Below are 26719 nucleotides of genomic sequence, written 5' to 3'. Positions count from 1 at the left end.
CACCAACTCCCAGAGCTTGCTCAAGCTCATGTCCATCCTGTCAGTGATACTATCCAACCATCTCATTCTCTGTCATCCCCTTCTCCTCCTGCCTTCAATATTTCCCAGCATCAGGGTCTTTTCCAGTGAGTCATCTCTTCACATCAAGCAGCAAAAGCACTGGAACTTCAGCTTCAGCATCAGTCCTTCCAATGAATAGTCAGGACTGATTTCCTTTAAGATGGACTGGTTGGATCTCCTTGCAGTCCAAGGGACTCTCAAGAGTCTTCTCCAACACCACAGTTCAAAAGCATCAATTCTTTGGCGCTCAGTTTTCTTTATAGTCCGACTCTCACATCCATATATGACTACTGGAAAAACCATAGCTTTGACTAGATGGATCTTTGTCTTTCCAACCAAGGAATCGAACCCAGATCTCCCACATTGCAGGCAGATTTTTTACCATCTGAGCCATCAGGGAAGGCCTTATTCTGTTTAACCAAAGCCTTTATACTTCAAACCCTGCCTGTTTACTCTTGGTTCTATGCATAATGCAGATAGCCCACCATCTCCTAATAAAAAAGCTCTCCATACACCAAAAAATGTGTTCAATTACCATCTGGACTTCTCTTCAAGAAAATGAATAACAGTCCTGTTTACTTGAATCATCTTGCTTTCTTCCTGGTTATCTTTTACATAATTTCTGTCTCCAAACATGCGTTCCAGGAGTTCATGCTTTCAGGGTTGTATTAAGATCGTCCATGACTCCTTCACTTCATCTCTCATTTTACATTTATTTACTTTTATATTGGTCTTTTAAAATATCTTATTATAAAAAAACATGATTTTTGAATCTAGATTCAGATTTGCTTTGAATGCAACTGATTGGTTTCAAGTATGGGTGTCTAATGCAACATAACATTCATAAAATTTATCCAGGAAACGTCTATAGAAATTATAACTAGAGCTAAAATATCTTTATGGTTTCTCTATTTAATTTTTGTTCCCAATATTTCTCTCCATTTAATGTTGGATGAATTTTCCAGTTCTATGTTTTTCCAGTAAGTTTCTAGCCAAAAAAAAAAATAAAACCCAGAAACTAGCTGCATAATACCAGGACAATAACTAGGCCAATTTAATTTGGCATCAGTGTGATTATGAACAAATTTAGAGCCTTTTGAAATGTTTTGAGCTATTTCTGCATAAATTATATTTGAATCTCAGGTTTATTGTCCCCCGCCCCTTTTTTTTGGAAATCAAGCTGAAAATGATTAGAGTAGATGCAAGTATACAATTTGTAGTCCATTAATTTTGTTAATCCCTCTGAAGTTTCAGACCTTCATAACTGGTAACCTTGACTGACACTGGCATTATTCAGTGTGGGTCTTTGGGAAGTTCAATAAAATGCTGCCCTGGCATGTGTATTTTCATTTACCTTGGAAGAGAATCAGGTCCATGGGGAAAAGTAGGCAATGGAAAAAATTATTTCCATGGGGAAAGTAGGCAATGGAAATAATGGAAATAAAGTCCGAGAGCTTAAAGGAAAATCTTCAGAGGGGAACTTTGACACCCCCCATCCCCTTTTTCTCCATGACATAAAACAAACCTGTCGTGAATTTGTGCTAGAGGGCCTTGTCTTTGCACAGGCCCAGAAAAATTTGAGAACACCAAACTAGAAGAGAAACCTAGAGGTGAGGTACACACATATTCACGTTTATCAATAACTCTGTGCTGAAGGAAGCATGAGATTATAGCTCAAAAGGCGTATCATTTGTTCATTTATTGTTTTTATAGTAACAATTTTTATCAGGGCCTTTCTTGATCATTAAGACATTCATTCCTATACTACACTTCCTAGATATGGACAAAGTAGTTCTATTTACGTTAAGATAAGCAGATAGATAGGTAGACATTTATAGATGTAGATGCCAGATAATTTTTAAATTATGAAGACAATATACTATTACAAAAAATCAAAGAAGAAATAAAAGAAAGCATCTATAATCCCACTACAGTAAAACAACAAACATTGCTTCATGCACTGACCTGGTACAAATACAATGTTACATTGTGCTTTCTTTTATTTAACATAATATAGGTAACATTTCTCCATATCATCAGAAACATTTCAGAGGCACCATGTGACTAGTGGCTATGTCTTTCTTTACTCAGTCATTTCCCCATTAAAAATTAGGTTGCTTCCAGTGTTCTGTAATCGTGAACAATGTTAAAACAGCTTTGTGCATATAGTCATATGAATTATTTATTAAGGACAAATTACCTAAAATGAAGCAAATAAAAGTATCAAGGATCTTAAAATTCTTAAATTATAATAGCTTTCAGAAAGTGTTATGAAAATTAAAATGAACAGCCTATGAGAATACTAGTCTTTCTAAACCCTTGCCAGCATTAAATATTGCCATTAGAAATTAATCTGAATATTATTATGAAAACAATTATCTTTTGAAACATGAATATTCTAACCAAATACCATCATTGCTAAACTTGTCTTCTTACATGGGAAAGACTCAAATAAGTTTTATCGAAAATATTTGAGCAGGCATTTTCCACTAAGCTTTCCAATGAATAGCTTGAATTATCTGAGGAGTGTGGTGATAAACCAGTGCATGGTCTTCAATTATAATCTACTTGAGTAATCCTTGAGGCAGATTTTCCATAACTTCAAAAGCTAAAGTCTAATTCATCTCAAGGAGAGTTACATAAACCAATGTGTTCTGAATGACTTTCTTCCAGCCTTACTCAGCAGTTTTAATGCAAGGTCAGATTCTGTTAATTATCACACCATACTCTTATGCCCTGAACTAAATGCCTTTTTGTGTACAGACTTCTTAGTGGCTTAAGCTAGGAAACAAAATACTGGTGAAAGAAGTGTCGAGTCTGGAAAGAATTGCAAAGGTTCTAAGCAAACCTTTTCCTTTTTATTTGATTTCCCCATTTCTGACCCTAAGGCCCCATTCTTGCTCTTTTCGACAGGGAGCAAAATTTAGAGATGTATGTGTAAGCATGCAGGTACACACACATGCACTCACACACAGAAGCCATCATTGCAAATATATATTTGTGTCCATATGCCCAGACCTTTTCTGGAAGACCCATGAGAAACAGTTCGTGGTGTAGGATTTGGGACAGATAATCAGGAGTAATCCTTCCCCTTAATAATCAACTTAGTTAAGAAATGGATCACTTTTGTGAATATCCAGACAGACTATTTTTCTATTGCTTTTAAAAAACTAAGCATATGTGATCAATATAAATGGTCATAGAGTAAATGTAAGAAAGTGGAGTGACTTTAGCAGATTTTGATGTAGCAGACCGTTCCAATTCATTTTTCTTTATGCACTTGAATGCTATAGGTTTCCTCTTCTTTGTTTCTTAATATTTTTAAAATATTTTTTGGCCACACCACACAGCATGTGGGACATTAGTTCCCCAAACAGGACTGAACATTGAACCCACACTCCCTGTTTAGTAGAAGCATGGAATCAAAACCACGGCTCCTCCAGGGAAGTCCAGCTACAGGTTTACTCTTGTTAGGTTAGAATACTCAACAGAAAACATAAGAGAGAGTTTAGGGACCAAGTCAAGGTAACTGACAACCACAGTATACATGAAACCAAGGCTTGTCATAAATCTACCCCTCAGTCTCTCTCTTCCGTGACTCCAGTGATTTGTAGCAACCAACCACAGCAGGTATAAGTGCTGAATTTTCCTTCTGTTTGTAAAGAGTGTTTGGAATTTACCATGGGAAACCTTGGGATACACAGAAAATAAAGTAACATGAGCAATTACTTGTATCTATTTGCCTAGGACACAATTCTGTTTTGAGCAAAACTGAGTAATAAGATCTATTTAAAAGTAAAACCACAGTTTACCATTCCTTTATATATGAAGTTATCAATTGATTGCCTACTAAGTTTGATGCTAGTATGCAATTCTATAGCCCTGGAAACTCGTGAATAATTCAGAACAGTCTTTTTTCTACAGAGCTTATAACCTAGTAAAATCTAAATTATAAGTAACAGCAACAGAAAAACTCCTTTTTATTCAGGAAGTATACTTTTTGTGCTTTGTTTTGCTTCCTCTCTCTCCCTTTTTGTTTCTATTTTCTATAAATAGAGACTTATCCTTGCTTAATTTTTTAGGATTACTTTGTGAACAGGTATCAGCTTTTTTGTTGTTCAGTCACTAAGTCATGTCCAGTCTTCATACCCTCGTGGACTGCAGCACAGCAGGCTCCTCTGTCCTCCACTGTCTCCTGGAGTTTGCTCAGATTCATGTCCGTTGAGTCAGTGATGTTATCTAATCATCTAATCCTCTGCTGCCCCCTTCTCCTTTGGCCTTCAATCTTTCCCAGCATCAGGGTCTTTTCCAGTGAGTCAGCTTTTTGCATCAGGTGGCCAAAGTATTGGAGCTTCAGCTTCAGCATCAGTCCTTTCAATGACTATTCAATATTGATTTTTTTTAGGGTAAAACAAATGTCATCTTTATCTCTCCACAACAAACTAATGATTGAAACCATAATATATTTTATATCATCTTTGAAGAAAGTGAACACTGATGCTACTGAGAATGAATTTCATTTGTTCTTCTCTTTCAAACAGCTTAAAAAGGGAGATATAAAGCCCTAATTAAAAAAAATGCAAATTTTCGAATAAGATTTTATTAATATACTCATGTGTAATAGTTATAAGTCATTTGACTTCAACTACCTATATATTTGGAGGCAGTGTGGTATAACAGTTAAAATGGGCTTGATAAATTTAAAATGGGCTTGAAAATTTTACCTTTTCCAAGGTACCTCAGTTTCCTCATCTGTAAAGTGAGGGTAGTGATAATAATACCTTTCTCATAAGGATGCTGTAAGCATAAAGCAAGTTAGTGTATGTGAAACACATTGAACACAATGCGTTTCCTCCTTTGGTTTAACTGTAGTCTTTTGTCCTGGAAAGCTACAGCTTATTTATCTCCTTACAAGGTTTTCCAGCAATATCTGCCATTTTTCTGAACTGGATGGGTAATTATCGCTTTGCTTCAGCCCTTACATAACTCCCAGACAAGTTCCAAGGGATATACACTCAGCAACCAACATACCACCTGAGAATAAGGACTAAGAATGTGGGTTGTGGGGGTGGGGGAGTTCCAGCTCTTCAAGATTGTCACTAAACTGGGGTGGGGGTGGAGTACAGGCAGCTGAAAACATTACAAAGCTTTTTTAAAATTTTTAACTTGCTCCCTCTCCCTTTTTTATTGTTTTTGATTATAAACCTTTGACTGTTTTCCAGAGTTTTAACAAATTTAGTTGATAATTTTTGTTTACTTTTTGATGTTTCTGTCAGGATCAGGAGCTTAGAGGTACATGCTCTACCATTTGGCTGATGACACCTTCCTAGATAAAGTTTTGAAGTTTAGCTTGGCCATACTATGTTCTTTCCTGCAAAAAAGACAAGAATACCCAGAGGTTGTTCTGAGGCTAAACTGAGTAATGAGGTAATTCATGTGCCTGGTCCATTGTAAACAGTCCATATTTTTTATTTTTTTAGTAATTATTATACTGAAATAAACTGACTTGAAATGCTTGATATTCTAAGTTAAGGAAAATTTCAATACCAGATTGTAGTAACCTTTACTTCCCTTTTAAGATAGCTAAGGGTAGCACTATTGCTTCTTCAATAGTAGTCTCTTGCCTTTAAAAATCTGGAATGTCTTTTTGACCCTTGGCCAAACTCTGGATCCACAATTATATTTCATAAATATTATAGGATCTCTATAAGGAATGATAAAATATGAACTCAATTCATGTAAGGATTTCCTAGAGCCCACTGAAGAATAAATGGAAAAGAAAACATAGACAGAAAGAAAAGGTAAAAGTAAAGCTGCCTGTGGAATGCCTGCAAAGGGAAACAACTCATGCAGGATCTCCTTGGAATACTCAGACGCACACTGTTATTCTGCTTACTTCCCAGAAGTTAGAGCTCAAGTGATCTGGCTGGGATCAGAACTTTGCATCTCTTAAAGTTGAAATTCAGTACTCAGTAAAACTATCCACTTCTCCACATGTTATATAGATGTTTTTCATTCCCTGGACATTCTCCTACTTATTTCTCCATAGGCCTAATGACCTACCCACTGAATACCAAAGAGATGTGGGATAAAGAATCATTGTCAAGATGTATGATTAACTTGGCTAAACGTTAACACAGTTTTGCAATGAAAACCTTCTATCTCTGCCATTCAAAACTTTGTAAAAGATGTATTTATGGTGGTTTTGCTTATGCAAAAACTGTATTTCATAATTGTCAGGTATTGTTTTTAACATGTGTTTCATATCAGATACAAGAAAGGTCAAATGAGAGCTGAAAAAAAAAAATAATGTTGGCCGGATCTGCTGTGAGTGAGTCTTCCAGCACATCTGGGAACCTCTGTAAAAAATTAACATTCTGGACTCATGGGAGGGCAAGATTATTAACTGTTTTTGCAGAAGCAGTGTATGTAAGCCAAAGCATATAAGAAATATTTTTAGACCTGTGGACCATTAAATACTGTACAGTTAGTCCACTGCATGAGAAAAACAGTGGGCACTTAAATGAAGGTGTCTAGTTCCGTTCACAGAGGAAAAAAAAATAAACTGTGCATTTGTTGGCAATTGCATTTGACAATTTAGATTCTATGGTTAAAGTGTTACTAGAGAATTGAATATCAGACTTTTTTATTAAAAGAAAATTAAACATTAAGAGTTATAGCACAGAGCAAATTATAATCATATTGGCCTTGAATTTGACATAGCTTCTGTATAGAGAAGCAGTAGAAATATTTCTCCTAGAACCTTACACAAAGTCTAGATCCAAATTTCTATTTTTTCTTCCCCTCCTGTCAAGTACCTTTTCGGAGGTAAGCTCAAGGAGAAAATTACTAAGAAATATATTTTCATTTGCAATGAGATATTCAAAACATTTGTTTTCCCCAGAAAGCCTAGGTGTGGATGTTTGTTCATCGTTTAACTTCAGTCTGGGGGTCATCCTTTATGTTACCTTTAGAATGTACAATGACCTTGAAATAATCATATTTAGTTTCTTCCCTATACCCAGTAGATAAATACACTTAATCCATGTTATTTCTGTTTGGTTGAAGTTGGTTTAAGCATGTTAGAGATCCCTGGGGAGCTTAAAATTATACTGACACTTTAGTCTCCTCTCTTCTTGGCCTGCGGCCCTGACACTGGTGTTTATTTTTTAAGTTCCTCCATGACTGAAACCACTGGAAAGCATGTGCTTAGATGGAGGAAAGAAATCTAATCAAGGACTAGACATGGATCAGTCATGGACAAATCCAGATGATTTATCAGATGGAGTCTGAATCTATACAGACAGTTTTGAAGATTACTCTTTCCAAGCCACATAGTGTGTTATTATCACAGACAATAATCTGAAAGATGAAAGCCATTCATTAATAATTTTTCCAACAAATATATTCAGTAATGGAGTATAGCCTACACAATTTTCTGCATTTTTATGAAAAAAAAAAAAAAAGGTTTGGATGACAGTGTCAAAAACTAAATATCAGATCAGCCTGGGCTGGTGAACAGTTTCTTTTACTCCTAATTATTTATGGGAACATCAGCTACTCTGAGTTGACCCTACTCTAAATCATTTCATTCCCCCAACACTAAGAATTCAGAAGGGAGGCTGTATATTGTTACCCTGCTTATTTAACTTCTATGCAGAGTACATCATGAGAAATGCTGGACTGGAAGAAACACAAGCTGGAATCAAGATTGCCAGGAGAAATATCAATAACCTCAGATATGCAGATGACACCACCCTTATGGCAGAAAGTGAAGAGGAACTAAAAAGCCTCTTGATGAAAGTGAAAGTGGAGAGTGAAAAAGTTGGCTTAAAGCTCAACATTCAGAAAACAAAGATCATGGCATCCGGTCCCATCACTTCATGGGAAATAGATGGGGAAACAGTGGAAACAGTGTCAGACTTTATTTTGGGGGGCTCCAAAATCACTGCAGGTGGTGACTGCTGCTATGAAATTAAAAGATGCTTACTTCTTGGAAGAAAAGTTATGACCAACCTAGATAGTATATTCAAAAGCAGAGACATTACTTTGCCAACAAACGTCCGTCTAGTCAAGGCTATGGTTTTCCCAGTAGTCATGTATGGATGTGAGAACTGGACTATAGAGAAAGCTGAGCGCCGAAGAATTGATGCTTTTGAACTGTGGTGTTGGAGAAGACTCTTGAGAGTTCCTTGGACTGCAAGGAGATCCAACCAGTTCATCCTAAAGGAAATCAGTCCTGAATATTCATTGGAAAGACTGATGCTGAAGCTGAAACTCCAGTACTTTAGCCACCTGATGCGAAGAACTGACTCATTTGAAAGACCCTGATGCTGGGAAAAATTGAAGGTGGGACGAGAAGGGGACAACAGAGGATGAGATGGTTGAATGGCATCACCAACTCAATGGACATGAGTTTGAGTAAACTCCAGGAGTTGGTGACGGACAGGAAGGCCTGACCTGCTACAGTCCATGGGGTCACAAAGAGTCGGACACAACTGAACGACTGAACTGAACTGAACTGAAATCAATGGCACAGTCAATAAACATGTATTGATTGCCTTTTCAGAGCTAGGCACAATCTACAAACACCATGACCCCAAATAATTTTTACTTATGAATTTAATTATTTGCTTTGGTATAGAATTTATAAAGGTTTGACCTGGATTCCAGTCAAACCAACTCAGTGTGCCTATTTTCCTTTGTGTTTTAACTCATAATTGCAGATGTGTTACTGTTTATTCTGGCAATATTATTAAAAAAATATGTAAGAAAATGGACTACCCTAAAGCACCCCAAATGATCATATATTGCTGTACTCCCTACTGGTTTCATCTTGTTTGTTACCTCCATCATGCTCATCTCAATCACCAGCGTTAGAAAATAAGTTCCATGAGGACAGGAACACATCCATTACCCATCTGTGCTTGTGGCTCATATTATTGTACCTACTATCCAATTGGTTATCCACAAATATTTATTGAATGAAGTGGATAATTAAATTAATTTCAAAAGTTAGATCTAAGTTTTAAGAAACCTGTATCAGTTCTCCACTGAAATGTGACAGTGGAGGCGTGGACTCCAGCCCTCAATCTGTCACTAACTTAAGCTATGCAGCACAACTATTGATCTCATGCCCTACAGCCTGAATGCTACAACTGTACAGAAGCCCACATGCCCTAGAGCCCATGTTTTGCAACAAAAGAAGCAACTGCAATGAGAAGCCTGCACACCACAAGTAGAGAGAAGCCCCCACTCGCAGGAATTAGAGAAAACCTGAGCACAGCAATGAAGACCCAGAGAAGCCAAAAATAAATAATTAAATAATTAAATAGAAAAAAGAAACTGTGATGAGATTCCTCGACCAAGCTCTTGATCAGACTTCTACTGTCCTTGTCCAGACTGTCATCTTTATGAGGGTGGAGGTTAGTAATACCAGATCTGCTGGACTGTGGGATGTTTGCTGTAGTGAAACAGTGTGAGTGGATTCTAATCCTGCCCTGTGTGAGGTGGAGGATTGTAGCCCAGGGGTGGAAGCCAGAGAACCTACCTGCCCATGACTATGTAAGTTGAAACCTTACCACTAGACACCCAAAGGGGGTGTAGTCTGAGCAAATTAGAGACAGAGCAAGTGCTCCTAGGAGGACTGAAGACCCAGCACATACACAGGGGACCACCGGGGCTTGGCAAACCTGCCATGCATGCTAGCTTAAACCCAGTGCAAACGGTCCCTTTAGCTGCCAGCGACTGTGGACAGCTGAGACCACATTTGACCATCCTCCTGGTCACCAAGTTCCGAAGTTCTGGAATGTTTTGGGCTCCTCCTTCCCTCATGTTTAGCCTCTTATCGAGCCTTCCCAAATGATCCCAGTCCCCCTTCACAACCATCCCTTCCTTTCCATACCCACAGTCCCTATTCCTAACTTGCTGCCACCCACTACCCTCTGATGGTACAGCAGCCCCCTAATCTCCTCAGTTTGGGTCTTTTCTAACTCTGGCCTCTCACACAAACTGCCAAGGCTCTTGAATTTCCTCAGGGTGAAGGACTCATTGACATTCAAAGCCTTCCACTATCTGGCTTCCACTTAGTCTCCAATCATTTCTCCCAGGAGCCTTCTACTCCCATGAAATTGTTCAACCAACAGTTGCTAAGACACACCTTGTTAAATCGTGCTTCCACGCCTTTGTATGGTTCTGCCAATTTGTACACTTTCCTACTGCCTCCCCACCAATCCAAATATTTTCAGTAATTTTTTTTTTTTTTTTTGGTCATGCCACATGGCTCACAGAATCTTAGTTCCCCAACCAGGAATCAAATATATGCCTCCTGCAGTGGAAACACAGAGTCTTAACCATTGGATCACCAGGGAAGTCTTGTCACTAGTTTGAAAGCATGTCAAATCTTCATCATTGAAGCCTTGTTTGACAGCTTTGCCCACACTGTTGCTTCCTCCTTTAAACTGACCAGTTTTAATAACTATGCCACATTCTTCACATTGGGTTTGGAGGTACTTAATATCAGGCTGCATATGATTTTGTGGTTATCTATATGCTGTTCCCAAATCAGAACATAAAATCCAAATGGTCAAGTTTCCTTTGTGTCCTTATAAACATCAGGGTTGCATCTGGGATTTAAATAAATGATTAATAAATATGCTTTGAATGTAATAAACCCATCCAAGAGAAAAGATCAAGGAAGGGTTTTCTTCCTCCCAGATACACAGAACTGAATTCAAAATTAATGTTTGCAGGATGGTTTTACATCCTGTGGTAGTGTCCAAGGGACATTTCCAAAGCCTTACAACAGCAATTTGAGAAGAAAAATTTCATTTCTCTGGATATAAAGTTTTCTTGCTTACTTTTGAACGTCATATAACCTAAGATGGGAAAGAAGGAAAAAAACCAAAGAGCCTACTGTAGATTTATCACTACTTCAGCCACTTATGAAAGGTCTTGTGAAGAATCAGCAGGACTGACTTCTGATATAGACTTTTCTCATTCTGTGAAGTATCTAAAACTATGGGAATCAGTTTCAGAGCATAACTTACAAACAATTGCAGTTTATATAATTATGAATGAATTTGTGTAAACTTGTGCTAAAAATATACTCCATGAACTCTATAGATACCTTGCTGTGGGCACTTTGGTGCTTGGGAATCATGAAAAATAGCATGTTCTTCTTACACAAAGAGCAAGGAGGCATTCTTGATAACTCTGAGTTTAACAGAAGCAACTTCAATAATATAGAAGATTTTTCCAACAAAAAGTGATAAAGAATTATTCATAAGTAAATGAGATTTCAAGGAATGATGTCTGATACATACACCACAATTAGAGCCGAATGCAGAAAGAATGGTCGTTCATGGCAGTTTTCCCTAATGGGTCCATAGTTATAAAATCAACTAGAACCTTTCAAGTAAAGAAGTATCATTCTTTACTTTCACAGTACTTTCAATCTACAGGTTCTTGGGAAAAATTTTAATTACTCACATTCGGAAATAATGCTTGTAGTCCTTCCCAAGTTGTTCCTCAAAACCAGTTCCTTGATTCTGGGGCTATTATCTGGCCCTGGCCTGAGAGCTCCTAAGGAATTAGCTCACAGACCCGAGAGGATTTATTCTGGAGTAGAGTGATCTCAAAAAAGAGACTTAAAACCATTCCATGTGGAACATTGGAAGGAAAGAGCATCAGCTAACCTGAGAAGGGAAGGTTAACGTGAAAAATATTATCCATTTTCCAATATTCTAGGTATTATATTATCAAAGAGAGAGTAGATCTCTTCTATGTAACTCAGGAGTGAGCTAGAACCAGTGAAAAAATTTTCAGGTATCCAGATTTCAGTTCAACTTGTAAAGAATTTTCTAACAAAGGGAGAAATAATTCAGTGGAAGGTGTAATTCCTTTGAAGGAATTTAGACTGGAGCTGTTTAGTGAAGTTTGAGGAGGGTTTTTGCTTTGCTGCTCAAAATGTTATCCATGGAATGCTGCTGATCTGCATATTCTTTTCTTCCCCCTTAAGATTTAAATTTTAAAGATAATTTTCACCACAATTTGACTTCTAAAATTATCGTTCCTATCAATTAAAAATGTACTACATTACCAGAGACGTTACTTTGCCGACCAAGGTCCATCTAGTCAAAGTTATGGTTTTTCCAGTAGCCATGTATGGATGTGAGAGTTGGACCATAAAGAAGGCTGAGCACTAAAGAAATGATGCTTTCAAACTGTGGTTTTGGAGAAGACTATTGAGAATCCCTTGCACAGCAAGGAGATCAAACCAGTCAACCCTAGAGGAAATCAACTCTGAATATTCATTGGAAGGACGGATGCTAAATCTGCAACTCCAGTACTTTGGCCACCTGACTCATTGGAAAAGACCCTGATGCTGAGAAAGATTGAAGACGGGAGGAGAAGGGGACGACAGAGGATGAGATGCCTGGATAGCATCACTGACTTGATGGACATGAGTTTGAGCAAGCTGTGGGAGATAGTGAATGACAGGGAAGACTGGTGTGCTGCAGTTCATGGGGTCGCAAAGAGTCAGACACACAGGAGCCACTGAACAGCAACAACATTACCAGAAAATTCCATTAATAAAATGTAGACCACTTACGTACTTATGTATGAAATATTTTGTGTGTATACCTGATACACTAACAGACATAGGATGATGATTTTATTAGTAGATGTTTTTGTTGTGGGTGGGGGTAAGAACACAATATGAAGTCTACCCTCTTAACAAATTTTTGTGTGAAATACAGTAACGTTAACCATAGTCACAATGTTGTTAGGCAGATCTCTAAAACTTAATCTTCTTATATAACTGCAACTTTATACACGTGATAGGGCAGCTCCCTATTTCCCCTTCCCCCGGACCCTGGCAACCAACATTCTACTTTCTGCTTTTACATGTTTCACTACTGATGCCTCTAGTAAGTGGTATCATGCATTATTTGTTCTGTGTCGGGCTTATCTCACATAGCATGGTGTCTTGAAGTTTCATTCATGTCACTGCATATGGCAGGATTTCCTTCTAAGTCAGAATAATATTCCATTGTATGTATATACTACATTTTCTTTATCCATTCATCTGTCTATAAGCATTTAGATTGTTTCTACCTCTTGGCTATTGTGAGTCATTCTGCAGTGAATGTGGCAGATGCAAAGAAGCCTTTGAGATCCTGATTTCTACACATCCCCTGATGGCAATTCAGAACAGGAGAAAGAGTTTGTGCCAAGTTGTAAATGAACACACCGCTTCCTTCTTCAATAAAGACTTGCTCTGGAAAGAAAATGCCAACAGAACCAAACAATATAGTTAGTGACAGTCTTGCTGCAATAGAAGGTGTATTTTGAGTATCTTGAGAGTACTTTGACTATTGCTGGAATGGAAGAAATTTATCCTTTAAATAATAAATACTAGGGAATTTTCACAGGAATCAAAGCATCACATTGCAACATATATATATATAAATGTAACTTCCACTTTAACACTAAGATTTGTATTTCCCCAATTGAAAATATGTTTGAAAGCTAAACATCACAATCATAAAATCATGCATACACACACACAAAAAGTAAATAAAATGATTATTGCAGGTCTGCAGTTCTCTGGTGTTTATTGTAAAAATTTATTAGTTGAATGTGCATTAGGCAGTCTTTAGGTTAAATAAATAATATATGTTGCATATATGCATGTGCTACTATTTTAAAATACAGATTCTGTTATAATGATAAAATAAGAATTCATTTTAAAGTGCAACTGGATTAAAAGTAGCTCTTCCTTATTATGTGTTTTCCCAAGCATATATACTGAAAGTACCATCTCTATTATATAGAAGTCCAAAATGTTTTTTATGTAATATAAGAATATACATTACATAGATAAGCTTGCTAATCATGGTGGGGAGGGACTTTTGCATCCAGGCGTGCAGTTTGCATATCACAAAAGGCACAGGAAGAGGGAGAAAGTGGGAGAGGAACTCCAGTTCCCATGCACTTTGGCAGTGAAACCGCATCAGGTCTGGGGTCACCATCCATTCCCGTTTGTCCAGGACTGAAGGGTTTGCCAGCATTTGAGGCTTTCAGTGCTACAAGGAGCATAGTCCTGGCCGAACCAGGAGGGTAGGTCACCTTAATAAGGGCAGAGATGTGCTGTATGTGCAAAGTTCAACCTTGGAATCTTGCCCATTGTTCTATAGGCCTGAAACAGTGAAGCCAGTTTTTCACATCACTTCTTTCCTCCTTATGTTTTCAAGGTGAAAGAGCCAAGTAATCACACCAACATCCTGACCAAGCCTGACCCAAGAACCTTCTGGACTAATGATGACTCAGGTATTTTTGGAAAAATACATTCTGGCCCTATGCTTTACAGGAAGCATGCTCTAGTAATAACTCTACACAAAGACAAGGTTTGAGGAAAAATTTTGGCTTTGCTTGCTTTTTTCATTATACCTAGTGCAACACTAGAATGTACTTCACAATGTACGTTTTTATAAGTCCCTTTGTAAATCTCTTCTTTTTCAATATCTAAAGCATGTATACCATTAAATACAGCTTATGAATTATGTGAATCCAAGTGTTGAGGGAACAAAGCAGTGAGTCTATTTCATGGAGTAGAGGACAGAGAAATAGGATAAGGTGGGCAAATACACAGGTTCCAGTGTCTCTTCCAGGGTGAAGAAAGGTTTTAAAAACCCTAAGTGAAAGTGAAAGTTGCTCAGTCATGTCCAACTCTCTGTGATCCCATGGACTATACAGTCGATGGAATTCTCTAGGCCAGAATACTGGAGTGGGTAGCCCTTCCCTTCTCCAGGGGATCTTCCCAACCCAGGGATCGAACCCAGGTCTCCCTCATTACAATCATATTCTTTACCAGCTGAGCCACAAGGGAAGCCCATTAAAAACCCTAAGGCAAGTCATATACTCAGTGGAGGGCAGATATGACTTGTGCTATCAATCCTTAAGTATAAATCTAATCAGAATCAGAGGACTGCCACTTTCTGAGTTTGGGGAATATGCTTCTGTTGTATAATTAAAAACTGCACTCCGACCAAAGGTAGAGTGTGCTTTTACTGGAAATTGAAAACGCTTTTTCATTCTTTTTCACAAACACGTTGAGCCGTGAGGCCTAATGACATGAAGTAATGACACTAGAAATGAGAAAGAAGCAAAATAATTAAGACAGTGATGCTAGAGCTTTCACCTTCTCTATTTAAATAGGGTCTAATTAAATGGAGAACAGTGGAGACACCGACTACTTGTATTAGGTCTCCTGGTTTTACAAAGTATGCGTGCAAAAATCCAATTCACGGTTTGGGCCAACCCTGTGAAATAGGAGGGGCAGCCTGTCCTTACACCCCATTGTGTGAGAGATGAGATCAGGTGCTGAAAGAGAGTAGCTGACATCCAAAGCTGATGAGCAGAGAACGCCGGGGCTGGTGGTAGGATGGAGAGCCTGCATGCTCAGTTCTGTATTACTCTCCCTAGGAAGAAGTAGCTCTCCTTTGAGAAGCAGCATGAGCTAAATTGGTGCTTTAATCTTTTATTTATAAAAGATTGTCAAAGACCATGCCTATTTGCAAAAGCGGGAGGGGTTGAAGAGGAGAGCGAAAAACACTGTGCCGCCTTTTTTTTTTCCCCCAAAGACCAGGCTTATAGTCTAAACTTGTTATCAGTTTAATCTGTCAAAAAAGATGTTCTGTCTTTTTTTATGTCTTTTGAAGAATGATGAAAAAGCATGAAAGTGAATTGGCCTGTTTATGCCATCATTGCAGTCCATTAGTGGTAGTACAGCCACAAAATAAACAAACCGTCCACTGGCTAATACTGCTGTTAAGATCTACAGCACTTACGTTGTAAAGAAGCTATATAGAGCAAAACATTACAATTAAAATGTAAATGATTCTTAAGTAAAGAGAATGAGATGAGAAGAGAATCTTTACAGGCCAGATCCAGAAAATGATGCTCAGGCACTTTTTGGAGATGAAGAAATTATGTTACAAGAAAAATGAATGCAGGACATGTACAGAAATGGTGATAGGAATCATTCAGAACTAATCACCTTAGAAACTCTGAAAATTGTTAGCAGCAGGGTTACAAAGAGAGTATCCCTTCTGTAGTAGCAGGTCATCTAATAAAGATCCTTTCCAATAATCAATTCTGAGACTGAGGTCTATGTCTGGTGCTTTGGTGGGGGGAGGTAGTTATCAAGTTACTGAGACATGGATATTAAAATCTCTACTTGTAGTGGTAGAATGATCTTTTCCTTCTCAAAATTCAGTCAATTTTTGCTTTACCTATTTTGAAGTGCTAACATTAAGCACATACACTTTTATAATTGTTATAATTTCCTGATGAATTGTTTTCTTCTTTACCTCTGGTAAATCTTCATTTGAAGTTTTTTGCTTTTTTTTTTCCTGACATTAATATAACCAAGTCAGCCTTCTGATGCCTATTTTTCACATGGTATATATCTTTTCTATCCATTTACTTTCAACCTATCTGTGTCTTATAAAGTTCTTCTATTACAGACCTCATATAGTTAGGTTTTCCTTTTAAAGATTATCTGACAATCTCTTCTTTTTACTTGGAAAGTTTGGACCACTTCAGTTCAGTTCAGTTCAGTCTCGACTCTTTGCGACCCCATGAATCGCAGCACACCAGGCCTCTCTGTCCATCACTAACTCCCAGAGTTTACTCAGACTCACATCCATCGAGTCAGTGATGCCATCCAGCCATCTCATCCTCGGTCATCCCCTTCTCCTCCTGCCCCCAGTCCCTCCCAGCATCAGAGCCTTTTCCAATGAGTCACCTCTTCACATAAGATGACCAAAGTACTGGAGTTTCAGCTTCAGCATCAGTCCTTCCAATGAACACCCAGGACTGATCTCCTTTAGAATGGACTGGTTGGATCTCCTTGCAGTCCAAGGGACTCTAAAGAGTCTTCTCCAACACCACAGTTCAAAAGCATCAATTCTTCGGCGCTCAGCTTTCTTCACAATCCAACTCTCACATCCATACATGACCGCAGGAAAAACCATAGCCTTGACTAGACAGACCATTGTTGGCAAAGTAATGTCTCTGCTTTTGAATATGCTATCTAGGTTGGTCATAACTTTCCTTCCAAGGAGTAAGCTGGATCATTTAACTTAGTGTAATTGTTAGATATAACTATACCGTCTTAGTATTTATTTTCCTCATGTTCCTTCTTTTTTTCATTTGCTGTTCTTCCTTCTATGTGTTCTCTAAAATCATTTGAGTATTTTTAGAATTCAATATTAACTCATCTACTGACTTAGCGGTGGCTCTGAGGATTAATTAATAAGTTTTCAAAACCATTATAGAAAACTTGCTATCCCACTCATCGTTCCATCCTTTACATTATGGTTCACATATATATTACTTCTACATATGAAATTAAATCTACAGTATAATAGATTTAAAGGAAAACAAGAGGAAAACTATTTTTCGTATTTTCCAAGATGTTTACTATTTCTGATGTTCTTTATTTTTTCTTGAAGATCCAGTTTTCCTTGTAAATAATTTCTTTTTATCGTGGAAAAACTTCTTTTAGCATTTCTTATGATACAGTGATTCTCTAGCAATATCTCACAGTTTTCTTTTATCTTTATGATATGCCTTTATAAATGAAAATATTTTAATTTAATTCTTAAAGGATTTTTTTTTCTAGGTATAAAATTCTGAGTAGATGACTTTTTTTTTTTTCCTTTTATCATTTTGAAGATTTGGTCCATGGCCTCTGGTCTCTATAGTTTCTGATGAGAAGTCAGTGATGATTTAAATTATTGCTATCCTGATTATAGTACGCTGTCTTTCACAGGCTGCTTTAATTTGCTTTTAATCTTCGGCTTTTTATCAGTTTGTCTATGATATATCTAGACTAGAATCAATGTTCTTTAAGATGTAGATCTCTGAGTTTTAGAAAGTTAAACATTCTTCTAGTCTATTAGTAGTTTTGTTAGAGTTTGAATGTGAGGGATGCGATTGTTTCAGTTGTAGCTTCTACACCATAGTATGCCCTTTCTTTATCAGGACACCAGTACCCCAGCTAAAACTTCTCCTAGATGCCTTCAATTCTGTGAAGTGTAAGCACAACCCAAAGCAACTCTGCAGCTGTCCTGCTGCAACATGCAAATTTATGAGCCTGCAAATGAGTTCTTTACAAAGACAATATTCTAATTCCGGTATGAATTTTATTAGGGTGTATGTGTCTGTTAGTTGCTCAGTTGTGTCCAGCTCTTTGCAACTCTATGGACTGTAGCTCACCTAGGCTCCTCCATCCATGGAATTCTCCAGGCAAGAATACTGGAGAGGGTTACCATTCTTTTTCCAGGGGATCACCCCAACCCAGGGATCAAACCCTGGTCTCCCTCATTGCAGGCAGATTTTTTACCATCTGAGCCACCAAGGAAACCCTTTATTAGGGTAACTTTTACCAGTTCCTAAAATAATGGTGATGAAATGATTTCATCATTTCCTCCAGAAAATATATATCAGTGAAGGGAATATTTCCATTCAAAGCCACCCATAATCAGAGAGTATTTTGTTTTCATTTAATCTAATGTACAGTCTCTTGATGTACTGCTTCAAGTAGAGTTCAGTGTTGAAGATAACTAATCAAGATGGTTTGATAGAAATAGAAGTTAAATTTAAAAATCTTTTGTTTTGAAGTAGGGAATTACTGAGGGTTAGCTTGCCTTGAAATCTGGTGAAATGGCCTTAATTTTCATACTCAATATCTTTTTGCATGATTGCCAGAGGATGGGGCTGGTATGCTCAGTTGCCATATACATATATGGTGATGGGAGAAACAAAAGTAATTTTTTAAAAGCTTTTTTTAAAAAAAATACATAATATAAAAGTAGTAGCATATGTTCATTATAGGAAAGAAATGGAAAATTCACCAGCCATAATCTTCCCACCACACTTCTTTCATCCTCTCTCTCATTCATTCCTAGCATTTGTTCTGACAAAAAACAAACAGGCTGTACAAGTTTAGGCTCCTTCCTATTATCTTTGTTTTTAGGCTTTGAAACCTGATTTGTTTGTTTTTGCACACCTTTGTTTTTCAATCGCTGGACCTGCAGTATCCTGTAACAGCCTCTTAAATGAGAATTTCAAAGTAGGATGAGTTTCCCGACACTTTTGGAATGTGTGTTTTTCCAGGTATTATTATTAGCAACACAGATAATGGTCTTTATTTAGAGGAAGTCAGATAATGAAGTGGTTAAACAATAAAGTTTCTTTTGCCAGGGCCATGATTTTAATGGGCACCTCTTTTGCCAGGTAGGAAAATGTAGCTTCTTCATGTTCTCCCTGGGTTCTTCCTTGAAGTCACCTTTTAACAAAATGCAGTTCTACCTTTAGGATGTTCAAAATGTCTAGATTTCATTCAAGCAAAAGTTAAAGAGCAAGTTTCATTATTGTATAAATTTCTCCCAGACGGAAAATTAAATTTTCCCTTTTATTTTCAGGATTATCATTATCTCTTTCTATTTTATAGTGATTCATCACATTTTAAAACTAAGTGCAAATTTGGGGGGATGTACAAATCAATATAAAGAGGAATATTCATATTTATTAGGGAGCAGTAATATTTTCTGCACCAAATGTAGAAATGAAATGATTCATAGTTTAGAAACATATGGTCTACAGAAATATTTCAGTGTTTCAGAGAATACATAAAATTAGATCATTGAATTAATATAAGGAGAGGGAAAACTTCATTCCACAGATCTTTTAGAATGAAGAAAACATAATTTCTAGATTTTTTTTCTTAAAAAGCATAACACTCTCATATTTAATATCTAGGAAAGAGTTGCTTCATCCCTCAAATATGGCATTATCTTATGAGAATGTTAAATACATTCTCAAATATGAGAAAATATAAGAAAATTTAAACACACTCTGCTACAATGGAAACCTTCTATCTGATACTTTTTGGCCAGTGTAGACTTTGCCTCTTGCTATTAGAGATAAACCATTTAATAAAAATCTGTGGATACATGAAGATCTCGGGTAGACTGACCTCATTTACTCAGTTCCTAACTGAAAAAGGTAGCTATCTCAGTGAAAGTCACCCTACCCACAGCAAGAAATTCCAAATAACACATGATGTCACAGATGGGAAGGGCTTTCCTGGTGGCTCAGTGGGTAAAGAATCTGCCTGGAATGCAGGAGACATAGGAGATGCAGGTTTGATTCCTGGAAGATCCCCTAGAGGAGGAAATGGCAACCCATTGCAGTATCCCTAACTGAAAAATCCCATGGACAAAGGAGACTGGTGGGCTACAGTCCATAGAGCCTTAAAGAATCAGACACGATTGAGTAACCATGCACGTGCTCACTGGTGGGAGCAAGACGGTGCTAGGCTTTGGAAAGGACAGGGGCATAATCATAAGAACTCTGCATTCCGGGATGCTTTTGACTTCCCCTACCTCTGTAACTCAAACTTTTCAAAATCACACTTGGTATTTATTCCCCCCATCTTTGATCAGGAAGCCACAATCATCCTCAGTTTCCTGAACCACATCTCTTTCAGTCAACTGGACTCACATCAGAGCTGACCGGCAAACCATCTGGTCATGCCTCCCAGTGAGCCATGCATGGATCAGCAGAAAACAGCTCAACACTTGACCTTCTGCTGTGGTTAGTGCTGTGAGCTCTTGAGGAAGGCCTCCTGAGTTTGCCACTAAGTTCAATGCTTATTACCTGTGTGACTTTGCACAAATGATTTCACATGCAAAAATAGGATATTATAATAGATCATAATTTTTGTGAAGGTTAAAGGAGATAATTCAGGTAAAGGTATTAATAATTTACAGCTCTGTCAAGCATATGGTTAGTGGTCAATTTATGATGACTCTTCTTATTTGGAGAAAGAATTATGTCATTTCTACAAACCTGAACACTCATCCCTCTGCCATATATAAGGTCTGCAAACTATGGGTTGAAAGAAGAGTACATTTTATTTTGTCATTACTCAATATTTCATACTGTAATCAACCCATTGCTTGTTTATTATTTTATTTTCTTCTCCCTAAACTAAGAAGCTCATCATCCATGTTATCTGGGTACCCACACATAGCACTGAGAAGCTTTCTGAAAATAAATATATGGTTGGACTGGAAAGAACCCTCAAACTGGAAATAACCTTAGACATTGCTTTGTCATTTAGATAAAATATCACCTTTGTCAGCAAGGATCCGTATATAGCAAAAAAGCAAAAATGCTTAGTTTTGCATGACTTTACCCATTTACACTGATTTAGAGGGTTCAAACTGATTTAAAGGGTTCCAAGTTCAAGGACAGGTTGTTTATTCCAGAAAGTAAGTGAGTAACAAAATGTCATTTCAAAAGTTTTCTGTTTAAGGATACTTAGAGTCATGGGCATCTAGCATTTAAGTTTGACAGCAAAATGTTATCAAAATCTGATGTCATGACAGTCCTGCTTCCTGGTGTGGGAATGAATAAGGGTGTGGCTACAGACTCAGCCGGTTCAGTCCAGAGAAACCCCCTCTCTCTCCCTTGAATTGTGTCAATGAAGCTTTACAGTTAGAGCAAAGTCTGTTTCTCTCCTTCTTAAACTCACGATTTTCTCTTCCTCTTGATTATGGCCAAAATACTTGATATTTCTGCTGTTTGACTCAAGGCTGTGCATGCTCGGCTCAGTCGTGTCTGACTCTTTGCAGTCCTTTGGACTGTAGTCTGCCAGACTCCTCTGTCCATGAAATTTTCCAGGCAAGAATACTGGAGTGGGTTGCCATTTCCTACTCCAGGGGATCATTCCAACTCAGAGATTGAACCTGTGTCTCCTGTCTCTTGCTTTGGCAGGTGGGTTCTTTACCACTGTGCCATGTGAGAAACTCAAGGCTACACTAGCAATTTTTTCACAATGGCTTATTTTTCTGATTCCTTAACATTCTTTTAAAATATTTCCACATCATAGTATTTCCTTGTGCCCATTTTATCCAAATCATTCTTTTCATGTCTAAGATCTTTGATTTCCATAGTATTAAAGGACATTATATTGTGGTCAACAAGTGAAATGGTACCAGGAAATCCCCTCACTTAAAATAAATAAACAAAATAGATTAAATGCAATAATAATTTTAGCGAAGTTATTTTTCTCATATTTTAGTAAGTCTTTTCTCATTTTGTAAGTTTATACCAGACTGATGTGATAGCAGATTTTTAAAAAATCTAGTGGACTTTAGTTACAGCTAATGTTAAAATCCCCTCATGGATTGTATTATTTTAAACATGCTGAAATATTCAGCTTTTGACAGCTTTTTTTTTTTTGCCCAAGAAAGTGTCCTACAATACATGATGCATAGACATAAGACAGTCCAGGAGGTAATATGTATATCATAGGAAAAATAAAGGAAAAAAAAAAGTTTTTTAATTTTATTTTTTTATTGAAGTATAATTGATTTACTGTTTTGTGTTAGTTTCATGTGTACAACAGTATGATTCAGATATGTACATATGTATTCTTTTCCAGATTCTTTGCCCTTATAAACTATTACAAAATATTGAGTGTAGTTTCCTGTGCTATACAGTAAGCTTTTGTTGGTCATATATTTCTGTCTTACTGGTATATGTGTTAATCTCAAACTCTTAATTTACCCCTCTCTCCGCATTCCCCTTTAGTAACTTTGTTTTCTGTGTCTTTGAGTCTACTTCTATAAGTTCATCTATATGATTTGAATAAAGGGTTTTGGACTGTTTTACCATAATAAAAGAAATATTTTAGCCCCATCAAATATAAACATAGCTTACAAAATTTGAAGGAAAATGATTTTACAACTTAAAAATTGTATGTAAGAAGAATAGGCCAATGACAATAATGAAAACAGGTTTCCCCTGGGATGAAATGGCCCACAGAGAGGGGTGGGTGCAGGATTAGGAGTGAGGGTACAGGAAGGAAGGGGTAGGATGGATCCAGTTGAAACTAGGGAGAGGGAGGTTTATGTAAATTGGGATACTCAGAAATGAAAATAGAATTAAAATTTAGGGCAGGGAGACCCAAGCAAACTCATTTGTAAAATGAGAGTTTATTGAAGTAAATCAATTCTAAGATTCTTTCTTACTTTGAAGTTCCTTTATTCTATGAAGGTGTGAATTTGAAAATAAAAAGAAAATGCAAGAGGATTTAGGGGAAAAAATGGTTTAGACAGGGCTGGGGCCTTTGGAATAGACTTCAATGAATGTAGCACTGAGAACTCTGACCCTTTCTCCTCAGAAACATATGGCAATCAGTTCTTTATTAACATTTTGTCTCTTAAAGGAAAATTTTATATTAATATTTCAGCTACACTGTTCTCATAGGCATTAAATTACATAACATACTTGAGTTATCAAATTGTTCTCCCATACCTAATCTTATCTTTCCAATCGCCCTGAGGGATTAACTATAATGAATGGGTGTTAACCCTGAGGACATTTAAAAGAAGTTAAGTGCTCTGCCTAAAGCTAAATATTAAGTCATACATTCTAAAACACTGAGCTGGAAACTCAGATCTCCTGGAAACTCCTCCAATTCTCTTTGTACTGCTTCAAAAAGGTAAGTGGGGAGCTTTGTAATGAAAGTAGTTTGAATGTGAACACAAGTGTTTGAGGAAACAGCAGTCAAGGAGGAGATTCTAACTGACCTGTGAGTTTGCCATTGGGTGGGGCACTTGTGAAAAGGAGAAAATTAAGGCCAAGAGGGGGTTTGTTTTACAGAAATTAAATATACTGTATCTCTTTCTGCCTGGCACTCTGCTAGGACAAGGAAGAGCGCCTGTCACTCTATGGACAAGGAAGCAAGAGTTTTCTGCCTTGAAAGCTTAGGTAGACAAACTAGACAGTCACTGGTAGGCTATGAATAACATAGTGTAAATACAAGTTAAAATCATGATAGTTGCCTGCAGATGAAGGATTGGTTTTTAAAACAGAGAGGCAGATTGTTTTACTGGTTAAAAGTAGAGCTTTTGGTATCAGAACCTACACTTGCATTCTGGGTTGTTTTTTTTTAATATATTTTTGGCTGTGCTGGGTCTTCAAAGCTGTGCGTGGGCTTTCTCTTCATTGCTATGCTCAAGCTTCTCACTGCGGTGGCTTCTCTTGGTATGCCAGAGCACAGGCTCTAGGTATGTGGGCTTATAGCTGTGGTGCAGGAGTTTAGTTGCCCATGGCATGCAGGATCCTCCCTGTGAAGTGAAGTGAAAGTCGTTCAGTCGTGTCCGACTCTGCGACTCCACGGACTGTCGGCTACCAGGCTTCCCAGCAGACAGTCCGTGGAGGTTTTCAGGCAAGAGTACTGGGGTGGGTTGCCATTTCCTTCTCCAGGGGATCTTCCCGACCCAGGGATCGAACCCGGGTCTCTCGAATTGCGGGCAGACACTTTACATCTGAGCCACCAGGGATCAAATATATGTCCCTATACTGGCAGGCAGATTCTTAACCACTGAACTGCCAGGGAAGTCCCCTGGTTGTTTTGTTTTGTTGTTTTTTAAATTTTTTATTCAACTAGGGCTGATTTTATAATATCATGTAAGTTTCAGGTATACAACACAGTGATTCATTTATACGTATATGTGTATATATATATATTCTTCTTCAGATTCTGTTCATTTATAGGTTATTATATAATATTGAGTATAGTTCTTTGTATTATACAGTAGGTCCTTGTGCAATCTGGTTTTGCCAATACTAGCTACTGTTGTTTATCTCTCTAAGCCTCAGATCTTAAGAATGAATAAGGGGTTTATAACAGTTTTTCATAAGGTCATTATGAGGATTAAATGAGAAATTGTATAGAAAGCACTAAAGCATAATATCTGCCACTTAGTATAATCATTCAATGTTAGCTATTATAATAAATGCCCTAAACTGTGGAAGTTACAGGGAAGAACATGTTCATTTCTGCTTATTAGTATGTTAGCATCATCTGGCTAAGTGCCTGGCTTTAGAACATGCAGGAGAACTATTCCTTAAAATAATTTCATAAGGTTATTTGAACATAGTCTAAGAAAAAAACTCTACCAACTGATGCTAGTTGACAATGGTAGAGATAGCCTTGGAAGTAGAGGTAAGTCTAGTGAAAAAGAGAAAACCGAATAAATGGTTATCAGGAATATCACAGGGAGGTTCATAGTCCCTAGGATCCTTTTAACACCAATGGCATCTGTTCACAATTCTATGAATAGCATGAGATGAGGCTGGAGGTGCTGTTCAAATAAAAGCTCCAACTTTCATATATATACACAGTAGTTTCAAACTTTAAAACAAAGAGAAAAGGAGCATTTAATGTGCTGGCTATGAACTCTCCTATCCTTCATACACATGGCCTATGAATACAGTAGATCTAAGGTGAGTAGTGGTGGGGTTATTTTTGGAAATGGCAATGGGTCTATAATGGTCCAGACACATGCCGTCACCCAATCTCTTTGTGAGATAAATGATCAGAAAGCAGACTGTGAATATCAGAAAAAATTACTCTGTGAAGAAAAATAATTGGCTCATCTGGGGAAGGCAATATGTTAGACCATGTTCTAACATGACTACCTGTGTTAGAAACTTTTACTATTATTCCTGGAAGTACTCTACCTATATCTGATATATTTGTTCCTTTTGGACCTCTTTCTGGAAATGTACTTTCTAGTGTTTTTTAAATTCTAAAATTTTAACATTTAAATAATATTAATGTGCCATATACTGTATATTACATATAATATATATACATGTACATAATAATCTATAACTGTTTTAAGAAAAGAGATGGAAAAAGAATAGTCATCTTGGAGTATCTTATAAGGTTCCTGTTAACCTTATAGAAACTGATTAAGACTTATTAAACAGAACTTGCCAAACTGGATTTATGTTGGTACATAAAAACAACATGATTTAAAGAATGAATTTCAAATAGGTTTCTCATGATGATCTATGTTTGTGTTCTAAGGCTTTAGATTTTTAAGGAATAGTTTATGAATTGTAAAGTAGAATCATTGTAGATATTAATGATAGTAATAGTCTGATATCTTTAAAATCTTCTATAAATAAGGATAGAATATAAGGCAATTTTAAGCATAAAATTCTATAAACAAATAATACCATAGTAACTTCTTCAGTGACCATATTTATTTAGTGTGGAAAGGGAAGTATTATTCATGATTCCTATCTTTTGCTCACATCTGTTTAATTTCTTCTCTGTAATTTTCTTGTGATCTTAAAATAAAGCTTATTTTTATTCCTTTAGATGTTACTTATACCTTTTGTGAAGTAGTGATTATGAAACAACATGGAAAAATAAATAACAGAAGTAGTTAATATACCTGAAACATCTGGCCAAACCATCAGTTTCCTTTTTTTTTTTTCTTTTAATATTTGTTTATTTGGTTGTGGGTCTTTGTTGGGATATGTAGGATCTTCCCTTGCAGTGGTTGCTCAGTTGATGCTGCTTAGGGGTTTAGTTGCTCCACAGCATGTGGGATCTTAGTCCCCAGAAAAGGAGTCAAACCCACGTGCCTCATGCTACAAGGCAGATTCGTAACCACTGGACCATGAGGGAAGTCCCAAACAGTTGTGTGTGTGAAAGAGAGGCAGAGACAGAAAAATAACTAATCTTGTTAAACAACATTCAATAATTCCAACT

The 26719-nt window shown here is 37.1% G+C and overlaps 1 protein-coding gene across 1 annotated transcript in view; it reads left to right on the top strand.

Annotated features, from left to right (window-relative positions):
- SGK1 (serum/glucocorticoid regulated kinase 1) overlaps positions 1 to 26719 on the top strand; it is a 110223-nt gene that overhangs the window by 67464 nt on the left and 16040 nt on the right. The window contains exon 3 of the mRNA XM_042253494.2: positions 14319 to 14394. Within this exon, the coding sequence (XP_042109428.1) occupies positions 14319 to 14394 (76 nt within the window). The remainder of the gene's footprint in view (positions 1 to 14318; positions 14395 to 26719) is intronic.

The sequence above is a fragment of the Ovis aries genome, chromosome 8 (assembly GCF_016772045.2).
Source record: "Ovis aries strain OAR_USU_Benz2616 breed Rambouillet chromosome 8, ARS-UI_Ramb_v3.0, whole genome shotgun sequence".
In the NCBI taxonomy this organism is placed as follows: Eukaryota; Metazoa; Chordata; class Mammalia; order Artiodactyla; family Bovidae; genus Ovis; species Ovis aries.
The sequence above is the reverse complement of the archived record's forward strand: the minus strand, read 5'-3'. Positions and strand labels throughout refer to the sequence as shown.